We start from the raw sequence: 23,406 nt of genomic DNA, 5'->3' as shown, positions 1-23,406 counted from the left end.
TGAAGCCAATTTGACAGATGGACGATTGACGTGTGAAGCAGCCAATTAGGAAGACGTTTTGTTTGAGAAGGCGTGGCTTAAACCCAGTGTGGGCCAATAACAAATTACTAAGGCCGGCAGGAGAACGTTGGCACCGCCTATAGGTGAAAATGAGGACTACACCTTCTTTTCAATGAAAACGTGCACATACAGTATAGCAGCTAAAAAAGGATAAATTATTATTTAACGTTAAGAACTAAAATAACAGTTTAGTTCTGTTATTTATTATAACAGAACTAAATAACTTTTATTATTGCATAAAATGTTCAGTTTCACTGAATAAACATCAAATTTCACCAAGTATTGTTGTCAAGTTTCTAAATATTGTATCACACTTGATATAAGACAAAACTAACTTAAAAGTAATGTTTTACTTGTTTAAGTAAATAATCCCTTAATATTGATGATAAATTATTAGTTCTACTGGCAGATTATTTCATTTATAACATTTCTACCACTGGAACTAAAACTTTGTTTTTTTATCAGTGTTAATGAATTATTGACTTAAAACAAGCTCCTCTGTCTTCCTGAAAAGTTACTTATAATTTAGTTTTGTCTTATTTCAAGTGTAAAAGGGTATTTGCTCTAGATACTATAGACCAAAAATACTGGGTAGTAGTGACAGTTACTGATCCTAAAATCCAAATATGCGGTGTGATCTTGTCTCCATACAGCAGGACGATCTGCTGCTGCTGCATGAAGTGCCAAAACTGACGTCTTCGCCGTGATGATGCGTGTCTGCAGGAGGCTGTTAATGGGGCTATGAAAGGGGCATTCTGGTTTACAAGGCACTTCTGTGAATAAGCTGAACATGAGGGGTGGAGGCGCTGGGCGGGACCGCTCACACAAATACCATAACTGTGAAAATAAAAACAGCAGAATGTGCAGTTTACCTCTTCAGAGGACAAACTGCACTGTCTGCAGTGAAGAGGAAACTTCTCTGCTTTCTTTTTTTATTAAAGTTATTGACTTTCAGCTGCAGGTCAGAGCAGGACAGGAGTTATTGTTTTGAAAACAGTTCTGGCCTTTGCTTTTGGACTCGGCTGCCGTATCTTCAGGAGTCTTCAGATCTCCAGTTTCTATTGCTTTTGGCTCGGATGACCATGTTCTACCACCGTCCCCCCCCCTGCTGACAGAAATATTCCTACAGCCTGATGCTGCAGTCCACAATTAAATGCATATATTCATGAAAAACACTGCATTATTTTCAAAACATTTCATTTTAAACTTTGTTTTAATTTAAAACTTAATGGAATATAAAAATATATTCACACTTTCTGAACATTTTCATATTTTGTCACATTGACACCACAAACCTGAAGAACCAAATACCATTTGCATTTATATTTGTGTAGTTTGCTCAATCACTTAATATTGAGAAACTGCCATTTTGAAAACATATACATTTGACAAACATTACAAAGTAATTAGTTTGCACTTTTATGTAGTATAAAAGTCCCAACTGGCAGAGATGGGCTGAACTTGTTTGGCGAAGAATAATGTGTGAAATTTCAGTGTTTGTATGCAAAGCTGATAGAAAGAGACCTTAAAGCATTTGCTTCTGTAACTGCAGTGAACGGTGGTTCAACAGATGGAAATTCATGGTAGGCTTTTATTTTTAATTTGGGAAAAATGTTGAAAGCCCATGTAATACTTTCCCTGAACTTCATAATTATGCATTGTTTGTAACCCTTAAAATTCCCATTTTGTATGTTTTATTCTTCTATTTGGATTTCAACTGCTTCTGAAAAAAAAAAAAAAACGTCCAGCCGTTTTTTTGTCAAGAAGTTAATGTGTTTTTTGGTGCCTGGAAGATGAGCTATTTCAAAAACCTCCTGATTTTTTAGTCACATTGTATGAGCACAGTGCCGTTACCTAGCAACCCCAGCCCATTACTGAATAACCCAAGTGCAATTTGGTTTGTGCTGTACAATGGCTGCTGGAAAACTGCTGGAAAAGTACTTTTTAGTTGACTTGCCATCCAGAAACCACTTGCTACATTCTTGTTAGTTGTGCAGGAGGCTCCAATTCTGCTTTTCAAAGATGTGTTGTTGTATAATTGCAGATCTGTTGGCAGCCATTTTCACCTTTGATGGTATGCGTTGAGTAAGGGGGGCGTCGCCAGAAGCAGATTATTTGAATTTAAAGTAACAGGAGGTCTTAAAACAAATCACTCTGAAAGGAACCAAGTAAAATCTCATCATCTAAGAATGATTTTTTGTAAAAAATGAGTTATGAATATCTTTTGTATCTCCCATAGAATTATTCTAACCTGTTCAACAAAGCATAATATGTCACCTTTAAATCTCAATCTCTATTTTTGTCTTCTTTACTTGTATTTTTTGTATGAATGTACTTGTGTCTTTAGTAAAGGTGATGATGGTAATGAATAGTTTTCCAAGGGTCTGTAAATACGGCTAATGAAGCTAGTGAGAGTGATCCTCAGCTGCTGAAACACAAACAGTCAAACCCTCGTTAACCTTCCTGTTTCTCTGTATTCAGCCTTTCAAACAGTTTGGCTTTGTTGACAGAAAATTCCTCCAGTTTGTCAAACGGTTCAGTCATTTCAGCCGACCTCGACTCCAGTGTAAACACCGTGGCTGGGGGACACACCTCATTCCAAAATATTGCCAAAAAGAGGGGTGGGGGGTTCTAAATACGGCGAGGAAACTTTGAACAACTTTGAACAGATGGAGACATAATGTAACTGTACACTGACTCCACAAACGGGTCGCTCAGTTTGGCTTAAATTCACTGATCAGTTTTTAAAATGCATCATTCCCCTGACTCCTGAATATGGAGCTAAATTAAGGCCATAAAGTTTGTTCACAAAAAAATTTTTAACTGAGAAAATAAGATGCTAAATAAGATGCGAAAATAAGATGCTAAATAACATTACAGATAAAAATAAAGAATAAATTTAACAAAAATCAAGGTTCAAAAAAGTATTTTTGAACGTTTAAAACTTTTTTCAGTTTCAAATAATTGTTTAGTTTCAAAACGTTTTACAGTTAGTCTGAAATCTTCTTTTCAGTTTCAAATTTTTTTTTCTTTCAAACTTTTTTCTTCTATTTAACAAACTTTATGGCCCCAATGTAGCTCCATACGTGAGTCCCAGCATCCTCACACCTTATGAAGGTAGAAGCAGCGTTTTATAGAAACAACAGACGTCCAGTGTGTGCTCCTGTTGATAAAATAAGCTCTGGCTCCGCTTAATGCCACTTAAACTGAACAAACTCCAGTCTTTGGGTAATTAGGGTTCATTTGTTTCCGCGGCGACGCAGTTTTAAAGCCCATGAACTCGCCGTAATTACCATTTCCTGTCCTGCCATTGCTCAATGCTACTGGACTGAAAGAGCAGCTTTGTGTCCTCTTTTGGGAACTTTTTTCTCTATTTGAAGATAGAAAGTAAGTTAAAAAAGAGAGAAATGATAGTTAAATATTTGAAAAGGTTGAGTTTTGGCCAAATCATCATCCATCATTTCTGCAGAATCTGTCAATAAACAGCAACTATAAATTAGAAGAAACAGCTGGAAATGAAAAGAGATGATTATGTAACACAGACTAACTCCCCATCGAAACCTCATCACTGCAACCTTTTACCATTTTTCTGCACACAAAAAACTAAAAATAAGGCAAATATCCTCCAACCCTTTCAAAATAAAACAACATGGATTTCCAACACTTCCAAAGATAATCTGTTTCCTCTGTGTCATGTTGTGGTGAACAGTCATGAAATGACACAAAAGCAGCTGCCAGCAAAGAGGTGAAAATAAGATGCTAAATAACATTACAGATAAAAATAAAGAATAAATTTAACAAAAATCAAACAACAGAGTTTCAGGGAGGAAATTATGAAAATAAAAACCCTAAAGGTGCAGATATGGTTAATGATTCAGTTCAAAATTAATTTTGGTTTTACTTTATTACTATTATTATTATTACAACCATTTTATTGTTTACTTTTCTATTTATATTTCATTAGTATTTTTATATGAATTTACTTGTTTTTAACCTCTATTATTAATCTTATTATTTATGCTCTTTTTTAGTAGAAACAATTTTGAAATAAAATGAAATCATTTTTACCATTTGTTTTTATAATATTTCTTCATTGGCATTTTGTATGACATTCCTTGATTAGTTGTATGTTTTGTTATTAATATTCTTCTTCTACCTGTTATTATTTATAATTATATTTCATTCATACTTGTATGAATTTAATTGTTTTATGTTTTTATTATAGTAATAACAATATTTTATTATGGTTATCATTTTATTATTATTGTTATTATTATTATTATTATTGTTGTTGTTGCTGTTGTTGATAGTAGAGACACTTCCAAAATAAAATACAAAATTTTTTATTGCTTGTATAATTTATTTCAATGGCATATTGTGCAATAATTTATTTCTTAATGTATGTCTTCAACTTTTATTGTTATGATTATAATTTTCATTATTTGTCATTGTTATTAGAATCATTTCAGTGGCTGTGAACTTTTATTGTGAAAGTTGATTTCAGCGCCTCAGCTTGAGCAGCTTTATGGTTTCTCCTCTCTGAGGTTTGAGAACCGGACCCGGTCCAGGACTTTCCTCTGTGTTCAGCCAAGCATCCAGAGCTGCTGCTGCTGGTTCTCTTGTTTAAACTCAGAACCAACAACCAACGGACCAGCCGAGCAAAAACACATCGGAGTCAAAACATTCGACTTCAGGAGATCTTTGAACAGGTAAGCAGGTAAAACTTCTTTCACTGGATTCATTGGGACGAAACATATCTTTAAGCAAGAGTTGCACCAAACTTCTGCACAGACATGAAAAAGGTAAGAGTAATAACATTATGTTTGGAAATAAAAAAAATTGTTTGTAGTCTGCAATGGTTATAATCCATACTTTAATATAATTAACATTATTTTTAACATTTTGTGCTTCTGGTCAAAAGTATTTCTGTGGATTTTTGCTGCTTTTTTCACCCATTTTCTGTTCAGTTTCCAACTTTTTCAGTGTCTATCTTTTGACATAAAAAACATTTAGACACAAATCATTGTTAGACCAAAATATGTCTGACTAATTGAAATAAAATACATATATCTTTATGCTCTCTGCCACGATTCAAAAATTCAAGATATTCCCATCGCTATTGCCAAAATACAGAAAATCCTTTCAGTTTGACAGAAAATCCAACATGGGATTCTCAAAAAGCTGCAGCCTTCAGACCCAGGATGGATTTGATAAATGATCCTCTTTCTTTTGTTACTGCAGACAAACCGGACATAAAAACATGATCATTAGAGCAAAATTAGACCAAAATAAATAACTCAAAATCTTTTTCCAACTCCAAAGAAAAATATATCTGTGGTTTAACTGAAAAATAAAAAGTCAGAATGAATAAAATAAAACAAGTTTACCTAAATGCACCACAAATATCTTTTTATTCTTTCAGATCTTGTTTTGGCTTGCACAAGATAAATGTTACATGATGACAGGAAAAAAGTGTAAAAATCACTTTATCTTGGTCTCATTTTGTACTGCATTGATTCTATTTCCTTCTGTTTAAAGTCAGGAGCTGCAATAGAGGCAATAATGTAAAAGGGGAAAAAAATCCCAAAATCCCCATAAAAAAATGCAGCAAATATTAAATAAATGAATAAATATTTGAACAAATTTGTATGACAGAGGCTTAAAAATCATGAAAAGGAGTAAATTTCTGCCAAAAACTGAGAAATTTTGATATTAACATAGAAATGTTCTACAAAAAAACTTGAAAAGTTCTATTTTGACTTTTGGAAATTTTCTGAGTTTAAAAAGTCAAAAATCTTCAACTTTTCAAAGTCATAAATTTACTTGTTTTTTCTAGAAAATGTCTGAGATTCATCTAAAAATATCCTAGTTTTTTCTTTTAGCTGTTTTTTACTTTTGAAACTCAAAAATGTTCTTGTTGTTTTTAGACAATGTCTGAAACTAGTCAATTTTTTTTGTTGCCAAAATTAAAAAATGTTTTGCAAAAAATAAAAGTTTAGTCCTTATTTTTCTATGAATGGACTTAATACACTATTATAAATTCTTGACTCATCTTACATACAAAAGAAAAACATAATTAATTTATCTGTATGAGAAATAAAAAAGAGAGAAATGTTTATTGTAAAGGTTGCAGAAACAAACCTTTTAACAGTAAAATTGTAAATTCTACATGGGGGAATTGTAAATAGATTAAAAAACACATTTCTGCCAAAAAGCTCAGAAAATTTTAGGTTAAACTTAAAAAAGTTCTACACAATATTTGGATATTTTATTTTAGTTTTTGGAAATTTTCTGAGTTTCAAATGTCAAAAATCTTTGATTTTTGAAACTCAGAAATTTCCACCTTTTTTCTAGAAAATTTCTGATTTTAGTCTCAAAATTTTTTTTTTCTGGAAAATTTTTCTTCTTTGTTTTTTTCTTTCTATATACATTGACCAACCCATTGTACAACTTATTTAATTTTAAAACTTTTGCAACCAACATTTGTTTTTTTGTATTCTCACACATATAATTTTTTTTCTTTTGCATGTTAAAAATGAGTCAAAAAATGGTGACTAGTAGAAAAAGTGGCAGGTTTTAGTCATTTTCAGTATTATTTTTTTTCCATAGTTCCAGCGTTTAAACAAACGGATTTAACACTGTTTATGTCTGTTACACTGGAAACTAATGTGACATAAATGAAACGCCTCGTCCCAAATCCTGCTCTCAACAGGAAAAATTTGTCACTTAAAAAGGATCAGAGTCTGCCTCCTTCGTGTGTCACGTTTTCCCTGTCCTGCCGCCTGAATGTGGGCAGTGTTGTGAAGTGACGGAAATGTTCTGGGGGAATGTGGAACATACATGCTGCTGTTTGCAGAGGCCTGGTGTCGTCACTACGGTTGAATCAGGGGTTTTATACAGGGGTGTACTGACAAAACATATTGTGATCAAACTCCCAAAAGATGTCTAAAGTTTGGCTTTATTTTTATTTATTAACTTTCCATCTCTATGTACCTGATTTTATATACAATATTAATATTAGTGTTAATATGTAATAAGATATTCTTTTCTTTCCACCATTTTAAGGTAAAATATGTTAAAGTGGACCGTGCTCCTGTCTTTATGTTTAAGTATCTCCTCTGCAACATTTGACTATCTTTATGAGCAGAGATCCTTCATGGGTAAGAAATCTATTTTTGTATTTCTGTGTTTTTAACTTTCATATTTATTTTCACGTTTAAGACATTTCACATACATTTTTCTGTCTTTTTTTGTGATTCTGGGACAGATCCAGAGGACATTCTGACTGTGAGCATTCCTCTGGAGGGCTTACAGCGCCCTCTGCTGGGAGAAACTCTGCTACTGCCGTGCTACTTTCAGGTCACATTTCAATCTTTTTCGTTTCTGGATTTTAATCTGCTTTAAAGACTATTCAGTGCATGTTAGTGTGGCTATTGCCTTCATACGCAATTTCATCTCTGAGTTTTGAAATATGACGTCGATTTTCTGCGCTGTTTTAGAATCATACCTGTAGTTTCAGCAATGGCAGTGGAGGAAGTGAACGAAGCTGTTCAGAGTGTGTTAGCCACGCGTTCATATGTTGAATTAACATCTGCAGCCATCTTGTTTGGCTTGGCTCGTCTCTCTTTGCACTGGAGGATGGTTGTTTATAGTTCAGAACTAGAACGTGCCAGAGGAACTATGCATCCTATCTGGTCATTCTGGAGGACCGCCAGATTGACTGGGATTCCCGGTCACCAGAGTAGAGTTTAAAGGAAATTGAGGACTGGGATCCCCCAGAATGACTATCACTGAAGAAATTTAATGACTCAGTTTTCTTTGAGAATGTGCCGCTTTGACTCGATCATAGATAACAAGAAGACACCGGATGACGAATTAGTACAGACTTTGTTTGTATTTCTCTTTTAAAAGTTGTACTGGCTCTTGGACAGTGGTCAGCCAGGAAAGTAGCCCAAGAGGTCATTGGGGCCAGGACTTGAACCTGTAATGGCTACGTTGGGCTGCACACTCTGCCCCTGCGCCACTGTGGCAGCCCAATCTTGGATTTTCTTTTTTCATATCAAGTAAACCCCTATTTGTCCATTTGTAGGACCACTCTGTTGAAGATTCTGGTTCTCCCCCCGTCACTCCCCTTTCCCACCGTATCAAATGGAGCTACGTCACAAAGGAAAAGGCGACTACCATCCTTGTGGCTTTGGAGGGACAGGTCCGCATCAGCGAAAGTTATCTGGACAGAGTTCAGCTGCAGAGCTACCCCCAGACTCCAACAGATGCCAGCATCAAAATATTGGAGCTACGTTCCAGTGACACAGGAGTGTATCGCTGTGAAGTTCAGATTGGCATTGAGGATGCCTATGACTTTGTGCATGTCCTTGTTCAAGGTACTCAAATTTAATCAAGTCAGTCATAATTCACCTTAAAGAATTAGTATATAGCAACAATAAATCCCTCCACTGGCCTCCTGTTTGTGTGTTGGTCTTGGACTGAGTACACCTGAAGTTTTGTTTTATAAATTTTTTTTAACAGACATGCTTCTCAGAGAACAGCTTACTCTGTGTTCCCAGGGCCAAACCTAAACAAAGGGAGGCAGTTTTTAGTTTCCATGTTCTTCATCTCTGTAGCCAATTGTGACAACACCTGAGATAAGCAGAAACTGTTGACTGTTGTTCAAATTAGAACAAAAAGCTTCCATTGTTTTTACTGTTAATGTATTTAGAGTTTTCTTGTATGAATGATGCTGTACATTATATATTTACCCTGCCTTGACTGTTTTAGGTATCGTGTTCCACTACCGGCCCTTTATGGGTCGCTACACTTTGACTTTTGAGAAAGCGAAGGCAGCATGTGCCCAGAACAGTGCAGTTATTGCTACTCCAGAGCAGCTTCAAGCAGCATTCGAAGATAGTTTCCACCAGTGCGACGCAGGCTGGTTGTCTGATCAAACAGTGCGGTGAGTTAGTCAAGCAACTAGCAACAGTTGCTTTTTATCCAAATCTGGGATGCTGTGACACATTTTGTTTGTATTTTATCACATTTGCCAGATTCAATAGACACAGTCGTCTGCAAAAAAGTGAACTAATTGGGGCCTATTTAATTATCAAAATCTAAAGCACATAACATATAAACCTTTTCTTGAAAGAGAAGGGTGGCATTTGAAGATATAAATGTTGAAATGTTGAGCAGCAAGTATGAAATCATTTTTTTTCTCCAACTACAGGTACCCAATCCACAAGTCTCGCATGAACTGCTATGGCGACAAAGAGGAACTCCCTGGGGTCAGGACGTATGGCATGAGAGATCTCAATGAGACATATGATGTTTACTGCTTTGCAGATAGGATGCCAGGTACATAGACTTGGTCCATGTAGTTTATTACCGTTTTTCCCCAACAGTTTCTCAAACAAAACTTCCTTTTCTGCAACAGGCAGCGTTTTTCACAGCACCTCTGCAGGGAAGTTCACCTTCTCTGAGGCTGTGCTGGCGTGCTCCTACCAAGGAGCTCGGCTAGCCACCACAGGTCAGCTGTACCTTGCATGGCAGGGGGGTATGGACATCTGCAATGCCGGCTGGCTGAGAGATGGGAGTGTCCGCTACCCCATCAATATTCGACGGCCACAATGCGGAGGGGGTCTGCTGGGGGTGCGAACAGTTTATCTCCACACAAACCAAACAGGATACCCACTTCCTGATTCTCGCTATGATGCCTTCTGTTACACAGGTATACCAAGACTCTCACAAGATGGATCTATTGAAATTATTGTTACTTTGGAATATTACTTCTTATAGAAAGAGGTCAGAATACAGCAATGCTCATTATTTAGGGATACCTTCATGTGCACAAAAACACAACACAGGCATTGTCATTTCTGTAACAAAACATATCCAAATTTGTGAAATTTGGATATGCAAGGAATGCTTGGAAAAAGCATTCATTTTTCCTGGTGGGAAAAGGGAATGCTCTTTCTGTTTTCACAAGATGGAAAACCGTATCCAGACAATGCTAATCAGATACAGTTGAATACCATGCCTATAAAGCAGTAGGTTAAAGACATTGCTGGTCCGGAGCAATGACCTTAGAGACCTTAGAGAAGCAACTGCTAGTGCCCATATGTCTAGTAAGGGCTTATGGCCATTTCCTGAGTATTAGATGTCCCTCTGTTTAAGATGAGAAAGATTAACAAACAGAAAACATTGAAGGCAGCTACCGATCTTCCTTCAAGTGAATGTACCAACAGATTTGCTCCAACGTCTGGCTGTGCAATGCTAAGATAAATTACAAATCCCCAACAACAGCCTCCAAGAATCTTCAGGCCCCAGGTTGAATGTTGGGTTAATTATGGCTTGTTTGGAAGGAACGGTGAAATGAAGACCCCAATAGCACTAGAAGGACTAGGAAACAACTTTATTTGAAGACTAAGACGTTTCAGCTTGTAAACTTCATCTTTGGTAGTTGAAACTTACGTTGTGTCTTTTTCTATATTGGAGTGGTTCAATGAATGTTTGTCTTGGACTTGTGTCTTTAAACCAATGCTTCTGTTGTATTGGGTGTGCATCAGTAGTAGTGGAAGTTTTGGTGGCTGAATTATAACTGTCTTTGGACCAGAGATATACAAATCACTTCCCATAATCCTTCTTATCTCTTAGGAAATGTTGTGCCGGTATGTTAATATAGTTGTTTTCTAGTCATTCGAGTGTTGATGAGCCTTCATTTCACCAATCCTTTGACCCTACCCATGCACTTTGGGAGTTGGTGAAATTGTGCCTGAGACATTTTGGATACCTTCGCTTGGAAAGGATTCTAAAAATTAAAAGGGGAGAGTGCATTAGGTTTGCAAAGTTATATCTATAAAATCCTGGGGACAGCTAAAACTAAAGTAGCATTGCTACTTGATCATGTATTAGTCTACATGCCAAAGTATTGTAGCGTTAAATGTGAGTCCATTGGTCTAACAGCCAAAACTTGGTACAGACTGGAGCCTCAACAGGAGCATGAGTCCAAACATGGCCTCAAATCTTCAATACACTGAAGTTGTTGCAATAGTCTAGTCAATGTACAGACATCAACCATCAATCAGACTTTGCAGAAATTAATATCTGTAAACTTCATTAATCTAAATCAATGCTGTAAAGAAGATAATGTCTCCACATTGGTGAGAAACTGATGAAATCATACACAAAGACTTAGTTCTCACAGTTACACTTTTTGTTTATGCACATTTGGTTAGATCATAGCCTAGATTTATGTTGATGAATATTTCCATTTCAGAGCAACCGTTTCTCACAGAGATATAGTCAGGAAGCAAAGGCTAAAATAACCTATTTGGCTTCGCATGCGTCACTGCCTGGAATGGAAACCGGCTGATTTACCAAACATGGGTAAAACAAGCACCAGTTATCAGCACTGTGTTTGCAGTGGTGAAGATTGTGTCTTTAATCCAACACCATGACACAAATTCAAAACTATATGAGCTCAGCTGCTCTAATTTTAAAGTAGACAGGCCCTGGAAGTGCTATGGACCCAGACAGAGCTCTGGTGTAGTGTAACAACAACATGCCTCTGGGATTATTGCCAATAATGCTTGGCCTCTACTGAAGCTGACAGATATTTGGGTAATAGATAACTATATTAAAACTGACTGTTCTGTGCTGCAGGAGCTGTTTGGTTGCTTTTAAATGCTTTATAACTTTCAGTCAATGTGTTTAGTAGGATTTTTACTGAGATTGTTCTGAGATCTTGCCTGATTCGTTCCTGTTTGGTTACTTTTTGTTTCCCCCTGTTATCTTCAGATTCCCCTGATGATGAGGGTTCAGGCACAGATGAGGGGAGTGGTGCTGTGACTGTTACCACAGTGACGAAGAGTCCAGAGGTGTTCTTCAGCAAGACGACCACAGAGAGCGAAGCAGTTGGAGAGGTGGAGACCCAGCAGCCATTTGATCTGAGCTACACCAACAGCGAGAACCCCAACAAGCTGCCACTTCCTCCGCCAACAAACTTCACAGATTTCACCTTTGACCTTATTGAGGCCGTCACCAACCAGCCAGCTGTACAAAGGGAGCCCAGCAAAACCTCTGTCATCCCTCCAGCAGGTCAGCAATCAAACTGTTGACTCTTGGATAATAACTGCAGCTCAAAAACCACCATCCAGACTAGCTCTTTCCTTCCCAGCACCCAGACTTTCCAACAATTCCTTAAAGTGGTCCAAGAATAATTAACATTCTCTCTAAAGGGTTTAATATCTGCTGCAATAGAAAACAAACTGAGTGATAAGTCAGATAGAGTGTAAAGAAACAAATGTATAAGAACTTCAGAAACTATAAGCAGTAGTTGGCTCACTTCCGCTAAGCCACTAATAGCTAAACTAATATCTAGTTTAGTGCTTTTGCTAATTTTAAAAATGTTTAGCGCACTTACTGCTAAACAATAAACATACAGGAACAAAACAAAACTGTAAAGAACAAGATATAATCATAAATACAACATCTAAGAGCATTGTAAAACATGCAAATGGTAGATTGTCTTTACTTGTATAGCACTTTATCAAGTCGAGAGGAGCCCACAGTCATACATTCAGTCATTCACCCATTCACATGCTGATGGTGGTGAGCTACATTGTAGCCACAGCTGCCCTGGGGCAGTCTGACAGAAGTGACAGTGCCATGCACCTGCACCACCAGGACCTCTTGCAATTATCAGCAGATAAGTTTCTTGCCCAAGGGCACAACAAGAGACAAACACAGACGGAGTTTGAACTACAGCTTGTAGTTCTACAGTCAAGAGTGTAAAATCTACTGATGTTATCAAATTAGCAAAATGAGAACCAGAGATAGCAATACTCAACAATTACAAAGCTGAAACCATGAATGAAACTTCTGTTCCAAAGAACCACTTCCTGAAATGTAGCCATAGGATAGGTGTCCCACAACATTTGACCCTTATGATGATGATACACTGTGTTATAGTAGCTACATGTTGTGCCAATGTCACATGATGGATATCAACCTGATTTAATTTAGTGCCTTAACATTAGCTCCCACTAAATACTGTGTTGGTACAGCATTTAAGCGTTGGAGTTTGTGCTAGTAGTGTTTTAGTTATCATTGCTCACCCTTGGTCAAGAAGACCAATGGTTTGAAATATTACTAAGGTCAGGCTGCCTGGGAGATATGTTAGAGATGTAGTGAGGAAACTGGTGGCTCTAGCTTCTCCTTCCTTTAAACTGTAGGCGTGGTCTTCCATTACCGCTCACCCACTGGCCGTTATGCTCTCACCTTCGTCGAGGCTCAGTTGGCCTGCCAGGGTGTCAGAGGCTCCATGGCCACACCACAGCAGCTGCAGCGAGCATACGAGGACGGATACCATCAGTGTGATGCAGGTTGGCTTCTGGACCAGACTGTGAGGTAAATCCTAAAAATAGGTTTTTGAATTTCTAGACGCAAATACTTTCTAAAATGTAATTTGCTTCTGTATAGGTATCCTATCGTGTTTCCTCGAAAAAAATGTGCTGGAGATCTTGGAGATCAACCTGGAGTTCGGACGTATGGCCTCAGACCAGCAGAGGAGAGATACGATGTTTACTGCTACACCGAGGAGATCAAAGGTGACTAATGTCAGCCTTACCTGGTAAGTTCTAATTTCAAGTAGGTTGTATAACCAAAGGTTTTCATTGCACAGGAGAGGTTTTTCATGTGGGATCTGCTGAGGGTTTCACCTATGACGAGGCTGCTTCTGCCTGTGAAAACCACAGTGCGGTTCTGGCCTCCACTGGAGAGCTCTATGCAGCCTGGAAACTGGGCTTGGACAAGTGCCGAGCAGGCTGGCTACTGGACCGCAGCGTTCGTTACTCCGTCAACAGCCCCCGTCCTGGGTGTGGAGGAGAGAAATCAGGGGTGCACACTTTGTACTCTCCTCCAAACCAAACACATTACCCTGAGCCTGATGCCAGATTTGATGCATACTGTATAAGAGGTAGACATCGACATGTTTTGGCTCAATATTTATTAAAGTGGGATATTCGTTATTTTCTTTTACTGATTTATCATTGCTGTTGGCTTTCTGTCTGAATCAAATGAAACTGAACTGAACATCACAGACATCCAGAAGGCTCTACCTAACCAGACATCGGATACTGACTTATTAAGGCCTGGTAAGTTCAAATAATAGGTAGATTTTGGGAGTTTTACCCATGAATGTTAACATGTTTGCTTCACATCTTTTTTTTTTTAGATGATTTCTTCATCGTTCCTCCCATCCCCATGGAGATTTCAAGTTCTGGCTCTGGTTCAGCAGACTTTGATTCAGGCAATGCAGGAGATAATTCTGGAGTACAATTTAACTCTGGAGATCAGTCTGGTTCTGGAGATCAGTCTGGTTCTGGAGACCAGGTTACCTCTGGAGATCAGTCTGGTTCTGGAGATCAGTCTGGTTCTGGAGACCAGGTTAACTCTGGAGATCAGTCTGGTTCTGGAGACCAGGTTACCTCTGGATATATATCTGGTTCTGGAGGCAAACTCCCCTTTGGAGACCAAGGTGGGTATACAGAGACTGTGGTGACCAGTGGAGGATCTGGTTTGGCCTGTGCATCTGGTTCTGGGTCAGGACCCAGAGTTGTTTCCTCTGGACCCTGCATTGCAGCAGTAGAGGGCTCAACGTTAGGAGAACCTCAAGAGGCTGGAGAAGGAAGCACAGACGTTCTTATATTCCCTTTGTCTGCAGCTGATTCTGGGAAGCTCAGTGGAAGTGGAGTTATGTCCGGGTCTGGATCTGGATTTGATGCTGTACATCTCACTGGCACGGGTCTTATCTTGGACCAAGAGTTGTCAGGTTTTAGTGGTTTTCTATCTGGATCTTCATCTGGAAGTGGACTATCTGAAGACATTTCTGGAAGTGGAGATGCTCCAATCTTAATAATAGATGACAAACTAATTGATGCAAAGAAGGAATACAACCTTGATGGAGGTCCGTTAGATTTCAGTGGTTCTGGAAACTTTTATAAATCTGGGATTCTCAGTGGGTCAACCTCTGGAAGTGACTCCGAGACTCTTACTGGTGTGACTTTTATGGGTTCAGGTTTCACTAAACTTATGGGGTCACCTTCTGGAGAACAAGAGGAGGCTTCTGGGGGTTTATTCTACAGCTCTGGACCAGAAAGTGGGGGTCAGATATCTGGATTTAGAATCTCAAGTTGCAGTTTTGATTCTAGAGCTGGAGGTTCTGGATCTGGTTTCTCTAAATCTGAAACATCAACAACTAAAGGCGAGGAAGAAGGCAGTGCTATATTTTTCACTCAGGGTCTAATGACAGAAATACCTGAAGATGACAAGGTGCCTCTTCGGCTGGGAGAAAACTCAGTGGAGTACAGTGGAGAAACAAGTGGCAACAATGGTTTCTACTCCGGTGATGGAAACAAGGACTTATCTGAGGATAACACCTTCATGTCAGGGGTTTCTTCTTCTGGAGATTCTTCTGATCCACTGGTGGTGGTCCTACCTGCTCCATCAGTTGACCCAGCACTAACAGAACCCACCATAAGAACAGATGAAGATGTTAATGGAACTGAACTGACACACAACTCCAGAGTTTATGTTTCGTCAGGTCCAGCAGTTGCCCCTGCAGGATTATCAGCTCCTCCTGCAGAAATCAAACCAGCTTTTGTACAAACACCAGCTGTCCTAGAAGGTAGGTTAACCTGATCTCTTCTGCTTCTCTCTCCATGATTGTCATTTTGCCTTTTTGAACAGTTGTTTTTCATCAGTTTGTACCTGGCTTTTTGGGGTGGAACTTGGTAACAATCATTTCGTGTCCACCACAGAGATGGCTCAGCTTGACAAATGATGATTTTCTTAAACATGCATATATTATATTATCAGCACATGCGGTGACATGAGACCAGTTTAAGGGTGTTTAGATTGATTAAAACAAGCTATGAGATGAGTGATGACACAATTTCAAGTCCCTTGGATGAGTAAGAAAACGTCTTCAAGTGCCTTTGATGACAATGCGTCTTCAATATAACAAGAGAAGTTCAGTTTCCTTCATTTTAACTCTTAAGACCATAATGTCCTGCATGATTGAGAATACAGCCTTAACATACGGTGATACATCTAATCAAAAAACAACTCTTAACTTATTTTTTCTATCTTTAAAGCTTCCAACCCATGTGAACCAAATCCTTGTGGCAATGCTGCATGCACAGTAGAGGAAGGGGTTGCTTTCTGCTTTGGTAAGCTTTACATTTATTCTCTTCTCAGTTTTCTGTCGTTTTGTTGGCTTTATTCATAAATGAATGTGTATGTTTGTTGTTAGCATGTTTTGTATTGTTTGTGCATGCTTGACTGTAAGGGTACTGTGACATTGCACCTCCCCACCAACCTCATCGTTGTTGTCTTGTCCTGGTGTGATTAGCATCAAATTTGCGTTTTCATGTGTTGTTTTTACGTTTTTGTGCAGAGTGTTTGTCAAACATGCATCAGCGCTGCTCTGGCGATGCTCCCCCTCCATGTAAAATATGGCACGTACATCTGTGTTGTTTTTTGGTCTGCTCTGCCTGCCTGCACTGCCTTTGCTCTGTCGCTTTAAATTCATGCTGGCATTCTCGAACTTCTTTCGTCCAACTGGACTTGACAACTAATCTGTTGCAACTAAGAACGGATTCAAACATAAATATTCAAATTTCAACCTCTTTAATTTGGAGAAAAATATTAAAGTACTGGAATTTGCAATACTTTGGATCTGAAGTTGCAGCATCTACAATGTTTCAGTCTTTATTGAAGGTGTGGTAGTTGTTTATCACATCTCCAATTATTTCACCCTGTTACTGCCCTCAGCCCCCACTTAAACCGTAGTGTCAACTGCCCACCGTGTTTTCCAGAGGCAGAAGTGTGCCATCCCAACCCTTGTACCAACGGAGCCACCTGTGTGGAGAGTGCAGACTCTTTCAAATGCTTATGCCTGCCCAGCTACGGAGGGGAACGCTGTGAGATCGGTACGAGATCAGCTTCAGCTAATAAATACTAACAGCCAGTCAAAAACAACTACAGGAGGGTAAACCTGGGAAACTGCGTGGTGCGGTTCCCAGAGTAGAGTGAACGCTGTTTGGGAGTCGACTTTATCTTTGAGATTTCACTTTGTTTCCAGTAAAATTACAAAAACTGATAACTTTGAACACATCTGTTTTCATGTAAAGGTGAGTGTTTTGCATTCAGTATATAGGATATGGTGTCCAGGCATTCTTCTGGTCATCTGACAATGTGTTAATAGTGGAGCTAAGTTCTTGTTTAGCGCTTTTGCTAATAATACAAAATTAGCACATTTATCCTCCCCTGAGATAATTTTTGCAGATAAATTCTGAAATGTACTTGTCTGTTTGGTCAACTTTCAGTTGCATAAAGTTTGACATTTGTGTTTAGGTTTTTGCGTCGGGCTAGTATAAATTAATTACTAATTTCTCAGAGAAATGTGTGTTGTATGAAAATAAAACCAATACTGTCCAAACAGTTGTAACGCTTGGGTTGTGTTTAAGGGAGGAGAGGAGGCGGCAGATTCGTCAGGGCGATCAAAAACTCACAACCACGCTGGTACTGGGAATTCCCCAGTGTTGTCCTTTAATAAATGCGCTCTTCACCAACCTTACAAAGCCGGTTGAACGGCTGCTATATTATCAGGCATGAAAGCGAGCAGCGTCCAAACAACCCGTAACATTATTAAAGAAAGCTAACATGTCCTCTAGCACGTTTCTCCCACGCTCTCTACAGAGAAGCCGTGGCGCATACTGGTGACGTCATTAGCAATACTAAAGTATCTTAAAGAGACACTACACAATATTTTTTTTTTCTTTTGTGGGCAAATATCGTCGGGAGTCGAACCGCGTCGAGGACTGAAGGCCCCCAAATACGGGTCGCGCTAACCGCTACGCCACCACGGCACGCCCGACACTACACAATTACGTCTGTTACACAGTTTAACCTTTTAAGATATTAAATGCAAAAATAGTTTAATTTATTTTTTAAAAACAAATTACAGAAAGAAAGTAATTCAGATGTAGCAACAGGTTATTTAAAGTTTTTATCAACAAGAACAGTAAATTATTTGGAAGGTGTTTTTGCATCTTAGTATACAAGAACATATTTTCACACAAATGTGAAATAATTTGACACCAGCAAAACATTTAAAGACTCTTGCTTAAAGTTGCAAAAGACAAACGGAGGCTTTAAGTCCTGCGGGTTGCTTCATGGTTTCCTGTGTTTCGCGGCTGCAGAGGAGCAGCGATGTGAAGACGGCTGGACGAAGTTTCAGGGAAACTGCTACCTGCCCGTCTCTGACAGGGCGGAGTGGCTGGAGGCGGAGCAACGCTGTCGGCACCTGAACGCTCACCTGGTCAGCATCATCACACCAGAGGAGCAGCAGTTTGTCAGCGGTGAGCGACTCATCTGGAATCTGTTTGGAGATGTGAGAGGGAATGAAAATGATCCGAATGTGTTTGTTTTTCACAGCTAATGCGCAGGACTACCAGTGGATCGGCCTGAACGACAAAACGGTGCGGAACGATTTCCAGTGGACGGACGGCTCTCCACTGGTGAATACAGGCATCACACTGAGGGCTTAGTTTAGCTTTTCAGACGATTCATGTTAGGAACAAACTACTTTAATTTTTATGAACGTGGAAATAAATAACTAAAATAATTCAAATTTACTGGACAGAATTGCATAACTGTTAGGTCTAAATTACCTGAACACAGACATAAAGAAGAGACAAGAGTCAGAACTTAGTTTTTACCTGCATGGAGAAAACAGTTGAAACCCAGTTACAGATTTCAGCCTTTGCTCTGAAGCTTCAACTGAGTCTTGCCCTGCTTTTAATAAAATTTAGGAACGCCTAGTTACAGACAGTGTGCAAAGTTCTGCTGCACACTCAAATGCACACAACTTAAACATACAACCTTCAAAAGCATATTTCATAAGATAAGGATGTCAGTTTGCAGTTATTCTGGGTCAAGACCGCTGGAACGTCTGGTCCATGGTACCCTCCTCTTCACTCCTCAGCAGGCTGCTGCTCACAGATCCCTGTGCTGCAAACACTCAAAGCACACCATTAAAATGTAAATACAAAGATACATAAATGAATGATAATGTAAGATAAAGGTAAACAAATGGGTGATAATAAACATATAAAATTATTCCAACAATAACTAACCCACAAGGCAGAACAAGTTCTATAAAGGCAGATATGTCAGCTATTAATGTGCAAAGAAAGTAAATATTTATTTAGCTAAATATTTTGTTCACAAACTAAATATTGAACTCAAAGTTAAACATTTATTTTGTTGTCTAAACATTTCGTTTTTAAGCTTCCAAAGTATTAAATTCGCAAACTAATTTTTTTTTCTTTGTGAACAAATATTAAGCTTTTTAATTCAATATTTAGTTTGGAACTCTGACATTTCTAAACGTATGAAAAACATGATGAAAATAAAACCTTCATAAAATTTCTGTCACAGGAAAAATGAACCAAAAATATTCCTGTTAATTTTTCACTGTTACTTTACCAACGGGACAAAATATCAAAAATAAAATTCAGAACGGCTGCAAAAGGTTCATAAAGTGATGAAATAATCAAAACGACATGCAGATTGCTACAAAGTGACAAGAGAAGCTTAAGTAGAAAGTAATAAGAAAAATCCACATAATAGAATGACCTAAAAATGTATACATTTATAAAATATATAAAATAAAACACAAAGACCCCACCACCACACACACAACAACAACAAAAAAACAATTAGTGAAAACGAATCAACTGAACATATAAAAATAAAAGATACATATAAAAAGATTTAAAAATACATAACTATTGGAAAATCAGGTTTAAATTCTTTTATTCTTTTAATTCCAAATTACTTGCTTCATAATCTCAAAGACGAATATCTGTCCAAATTTCGCCCCCTCTTTTTTTATTTATTTATTTGTATTTCTTAGCAATATGAGAACTGGAAGCTGAACCAGCCAGACAATTACCTCAACTTAGCAGAGGACTGCGTGGTTTTGATCTGGCATGAGAACGGAAAGTGGGACGACGTTCCCTGCAGCTACCACCTGCCGTTCACCTGCAAGAAGGGACCAGGTAAGTCCATCCAGGCCGCTGCACAAAGCTCAAAGCAGTACCTGACTCTGGCCACCAGGGTCACAAAAAGCACAAAACAACAAAGTCACTGCTCCTTTCTAAGGCAAAGAGGAAATTCATTTTTTTATGCTTTAGTCTCTGTCATGTGAGAAATACTACTCAGCTGCTGATTTAATTTTGTTATATATAAAAAAAACATCATCACTTTCTAAACAGTTTGTATAAATGTAAAATTTGAATAAGTAGACAAAAGTCAGAACTTTCATTTAGTGGTAAGGCCTGATATAGATTTGTTGAAGATGACAGAGTGTTAGGGATTCTGCAGATAGGAAAAAATAGGGTAAATTTCCACAAAATTTTAAAATTAGTCAAAGAAAGTTTCTAGAAAAAACTTTGAGTTTGAGAAATTGAAAATTTGCCAGAAAAACTCAAATATTTTGATTTTCGAGATTAATTTGATGAATTTTGTAGAAAACTTGAAAAGATCAAAATTGTGCTAATAAAAAAAAACTAGCAATTTTTAGATTCATGTCAAAATTTTCTGAAAACTTGAAAAGTTCTCAGTTTGAACATTTAAGATATGAGAGAAAACTTATACATTTTATATTAATCTCAGAATATTTCTAGAAAATGTTGAAATTTCAAAGTTTGAAATGTCAAACCATTTCTGGAAAACATATTAAAATGTGAGATTAATCTCATACATTTTCTTGAAAAAAAAATCTAAACATTGACAACAAAATTTTGTTTGAAATTTCAAAAAATTTCCCTGAAAAAAACTTTTTTTCTAGAAAACTTCTGAGCTTAATCTCAGTTACATTTTTTTCTAGCAAATTTTTGTCATTTTAAACTCTGAAATGTATATGTTTTTTCTAAAATATCTCTGACTTTTCACATTTTTTGGTGGAAATGTACTTCTCTCTGTTTTTTTCTGTTTATAATTGTCTTGGCAAACCGTCGTGGATATGAGAAAACTACAGACAAAGACAAGAACGAAATGTAAATTTTCCTGAGATGATGCTGAACATGCAGGTCTGACGCCCCCTGGTGGCTGGGACCCCCTATCGCCTCGTTGTCCAACCAATAAAGTTTTAATTTTGACAGGAATCATTGACTCCGGTGGTTGTTTGTAAAGCCATGTATGTTCTGTTGTCTGCAGTGTTTTGCGGCGCTCCGCCTGTGGTGAAAAACACACGCATGTTTGGAAACCGGAGGTCGGAGTATCCGGTCAACTCCATCATCCGTTATCAGTGCAACCCAGGATTTAGACAGCGCCATCTACCTGTGGTCCGGTGCCAAGCTGACGGGAACTGGGAGAAACCCAAAGTGGAGTGCACAGATGGTGAGCAGAAACCCTGTAATGTGTTTTACACACTTATTGAAGTATTTCTTCTTGAAAACAGTCATTTGCTATTATTTTTTTCTCCTTCTCTGCAGTAAAAGCCAGGAACAGAATAAAACTCAGGAGCAGCAGGAATTCACCAGTGAGCGAAAAAAACAAATAAAATTAATTAAAGTTTTTAAAAGCGAGAAAAATCTTTTCACATAATTTTTAATTTTTATAATATAAATTAAAATGCTTGAATTTTCATTCTTTGGGTGCTACGTTGTGGTAGCACTTGTTTAAAACCCTCATCCCTTCTCACTAATATATTTAAATATTTACGCATGAATGTCCAATATTTCTTTTAGATCCCACTAATATGAATATAGAGCGGATTCAGCTGAATGCTTTAGCTTCCAGGTTGTCGTTCCAGAGACAGAAATGACCATTTTTAGACAAAAGTCTATATTTAGAGACTTGCAGCAAACAGGAAGATTTTAGAGGATTTTAGAGTTTAAAGCAGCAGCTTATCATGTTGGTGGGATTTTTAACAGCATTTTTTCTGTTTTATCTGATCACCATCACCAATGCTGTGCAGTGCACAGATTTTTATAAATCACTGCTGTAAACCTCCAGTTCCTTCACTTCATGTCGTTTGTGCTCGTGTGTTGCATCACTGTCGCCGTTTGTGGGGGCTGCGCCTCCGTTAAACATGTTGTCACCTGCTGCATAATCAAATAAAGACGCTGGAAACGTGCCTGTTGTTTGTAAAGGTCACTTTGTTTTCTGTCGTTTTCATCCCGCATCAAAGTTTCCACCAGTTTTAAGGAGATGGTTCAGATTTAAACTACAAAACATCACAAGTCTTTGAGAATCTGCAGCTTTTTTACGGTGATTTTTCCTCATTTATCAGCACAAAAATATAATTATGTTTTCTTTTTCTGCCTTAGACACGTCCTTGTTTCAGAGCATGAACTCACATCTTTCATAAACAAATACATAAAGTTTTTTTTGGAAACTTAACAGTTATTTAGGAAAAAATATTTTTTCTGCAAAAAATATCTCAAACTCTTGATGCTAAACCTTTCTTATATGTTACTGTTTTGTTGTGTTTTTTAAAATTTGAAATAGCATATTTTTTTATTTCTGTTAAATGATTTTCTGAAAATTGTGAAGAAAATATTAAAGTACAGATAAACTGACTAAAAATGACAACGTTAACATTTTACTTCCTTTTAAAATACTTTAAATATTGAAACTAGTAGTACTTGCTGAATGTACTTCCCTAAAGCAACGGTCTAGAATATCATTAAGTATACCAACTCTATGTATATTTTCTTTGTTAAATCAAAAATGTTGTGCCATTTTAAATAAATAAACATTTTATTTATTTGTGACATTCAGCATGCTGCTGAGCACTATTCAAACTCTCCACTTATGGCTAAATTTGGACATATAAACTTGACATTTTATATAAAAATAAGACCTGAATATTTTCCTGAACAGTGGGAAAATATGGGAAATTAGAAATATGCTGGAATAGTTATTATTTTGAGCCATATAAAAGAAGAAAATGCATATTGCATCTCTAAATTGGTAAAAAACTAATAAAGAAAATATACATAAACTTATATACCAATATATACCTTAAATTACATACAATAAGGACATTTAATTGTCTGAATCGTCAAATTCATCCAATAGTAAAATGTAAATATGTGTTGAAAGGAAAACAACTGATTCAATAAATTGTTAAATGAAAATAAACTTAATTTTTGCTTCATTCTTGTGCAACATCATCTGTGTAAGAATTAAATCACTGTTTTGTGTGAGTGGAACAGCAGCGCCAGAGACTCCCTGATGTTTTTGGAAAGGATGACTAAACCACCTTCCACCTGTTTGCCT

General features: G+C 37.6%; 1 protein-coding gene across 2 annotated transcripts; it reads left to right on the top strand.

The window, feature by feature from the left end:
- The first annotated feature begins 4,642 nt into the window (after positions 1–4,642).
- Positions 4,643–22,258, top strand: LOC102226581 (aggrecan core protein-like). Of its 2 annotated transcripts, XM_023331762.1 has the most exons (20): positions 4,643–4,769; positions 7,126–7,220; positions 7,328–7,419; positions 8,150–8,441; positions 8,836–9,010; positions 9,278–9,405; positions 9,485–9,778; positions 11,848–12,147; positions 13,284–13,458; positions 13,531–13,658; positions 13,733–14,026; positions 14,151–14,204; positions 14,285–15,736; positions 16,206–16,280; positions 16,929–17,042; positions 18,315–18,473; positions 18,550–18,632; positions 20,033–20,177; positions 21,337–21,519; positions 21,615–22,258. In XM_023331762.1, the coding sequence occupies exons 2-20, from the start codon at positions 7,133–7,135 to the stop codon at positions 21,680–21,682; spliced, it is 4,299 nt and encodes a 1,432-aa protein (XP_023187530.1). In that variant the 5' UTR covers positions 4,643–4,769; positions 7,126–7,132; the 3' UTR covers positions 21,683–22,258. The 2 variants fall into 2 exon arrangements, with proteins under 2 accessions (XP_023187530.1, XP_023187531.1); XM_023331763.1 differs by lacking the exon at positions 16,206–16,280.
- Positions 22,259–23,406: the final 1,148 nt, after the last annotated feature.

Source organism: Xiphophorus maculatus, chromosome 4 (genome assembly GCF_002775205.1).
Source record: "Xiphophorus maculatus strain JP 163 A chromosome 4, X_maculatus-5.0-male, whole genome shotgun sequence".
Classification (NCBI taxonomy): domain Eukaryota; kingdom Metazoa; phylum Chordata; class Actinopteri; order Cyprinodontiformes; family Poeciliidae; genus Xiphophorus; species Xiphophorus maculatus.
Note: the sequence above shows the minus strand (reverse complement) of the source record. Positions and strands in the feature narration are given on the sequence as shown.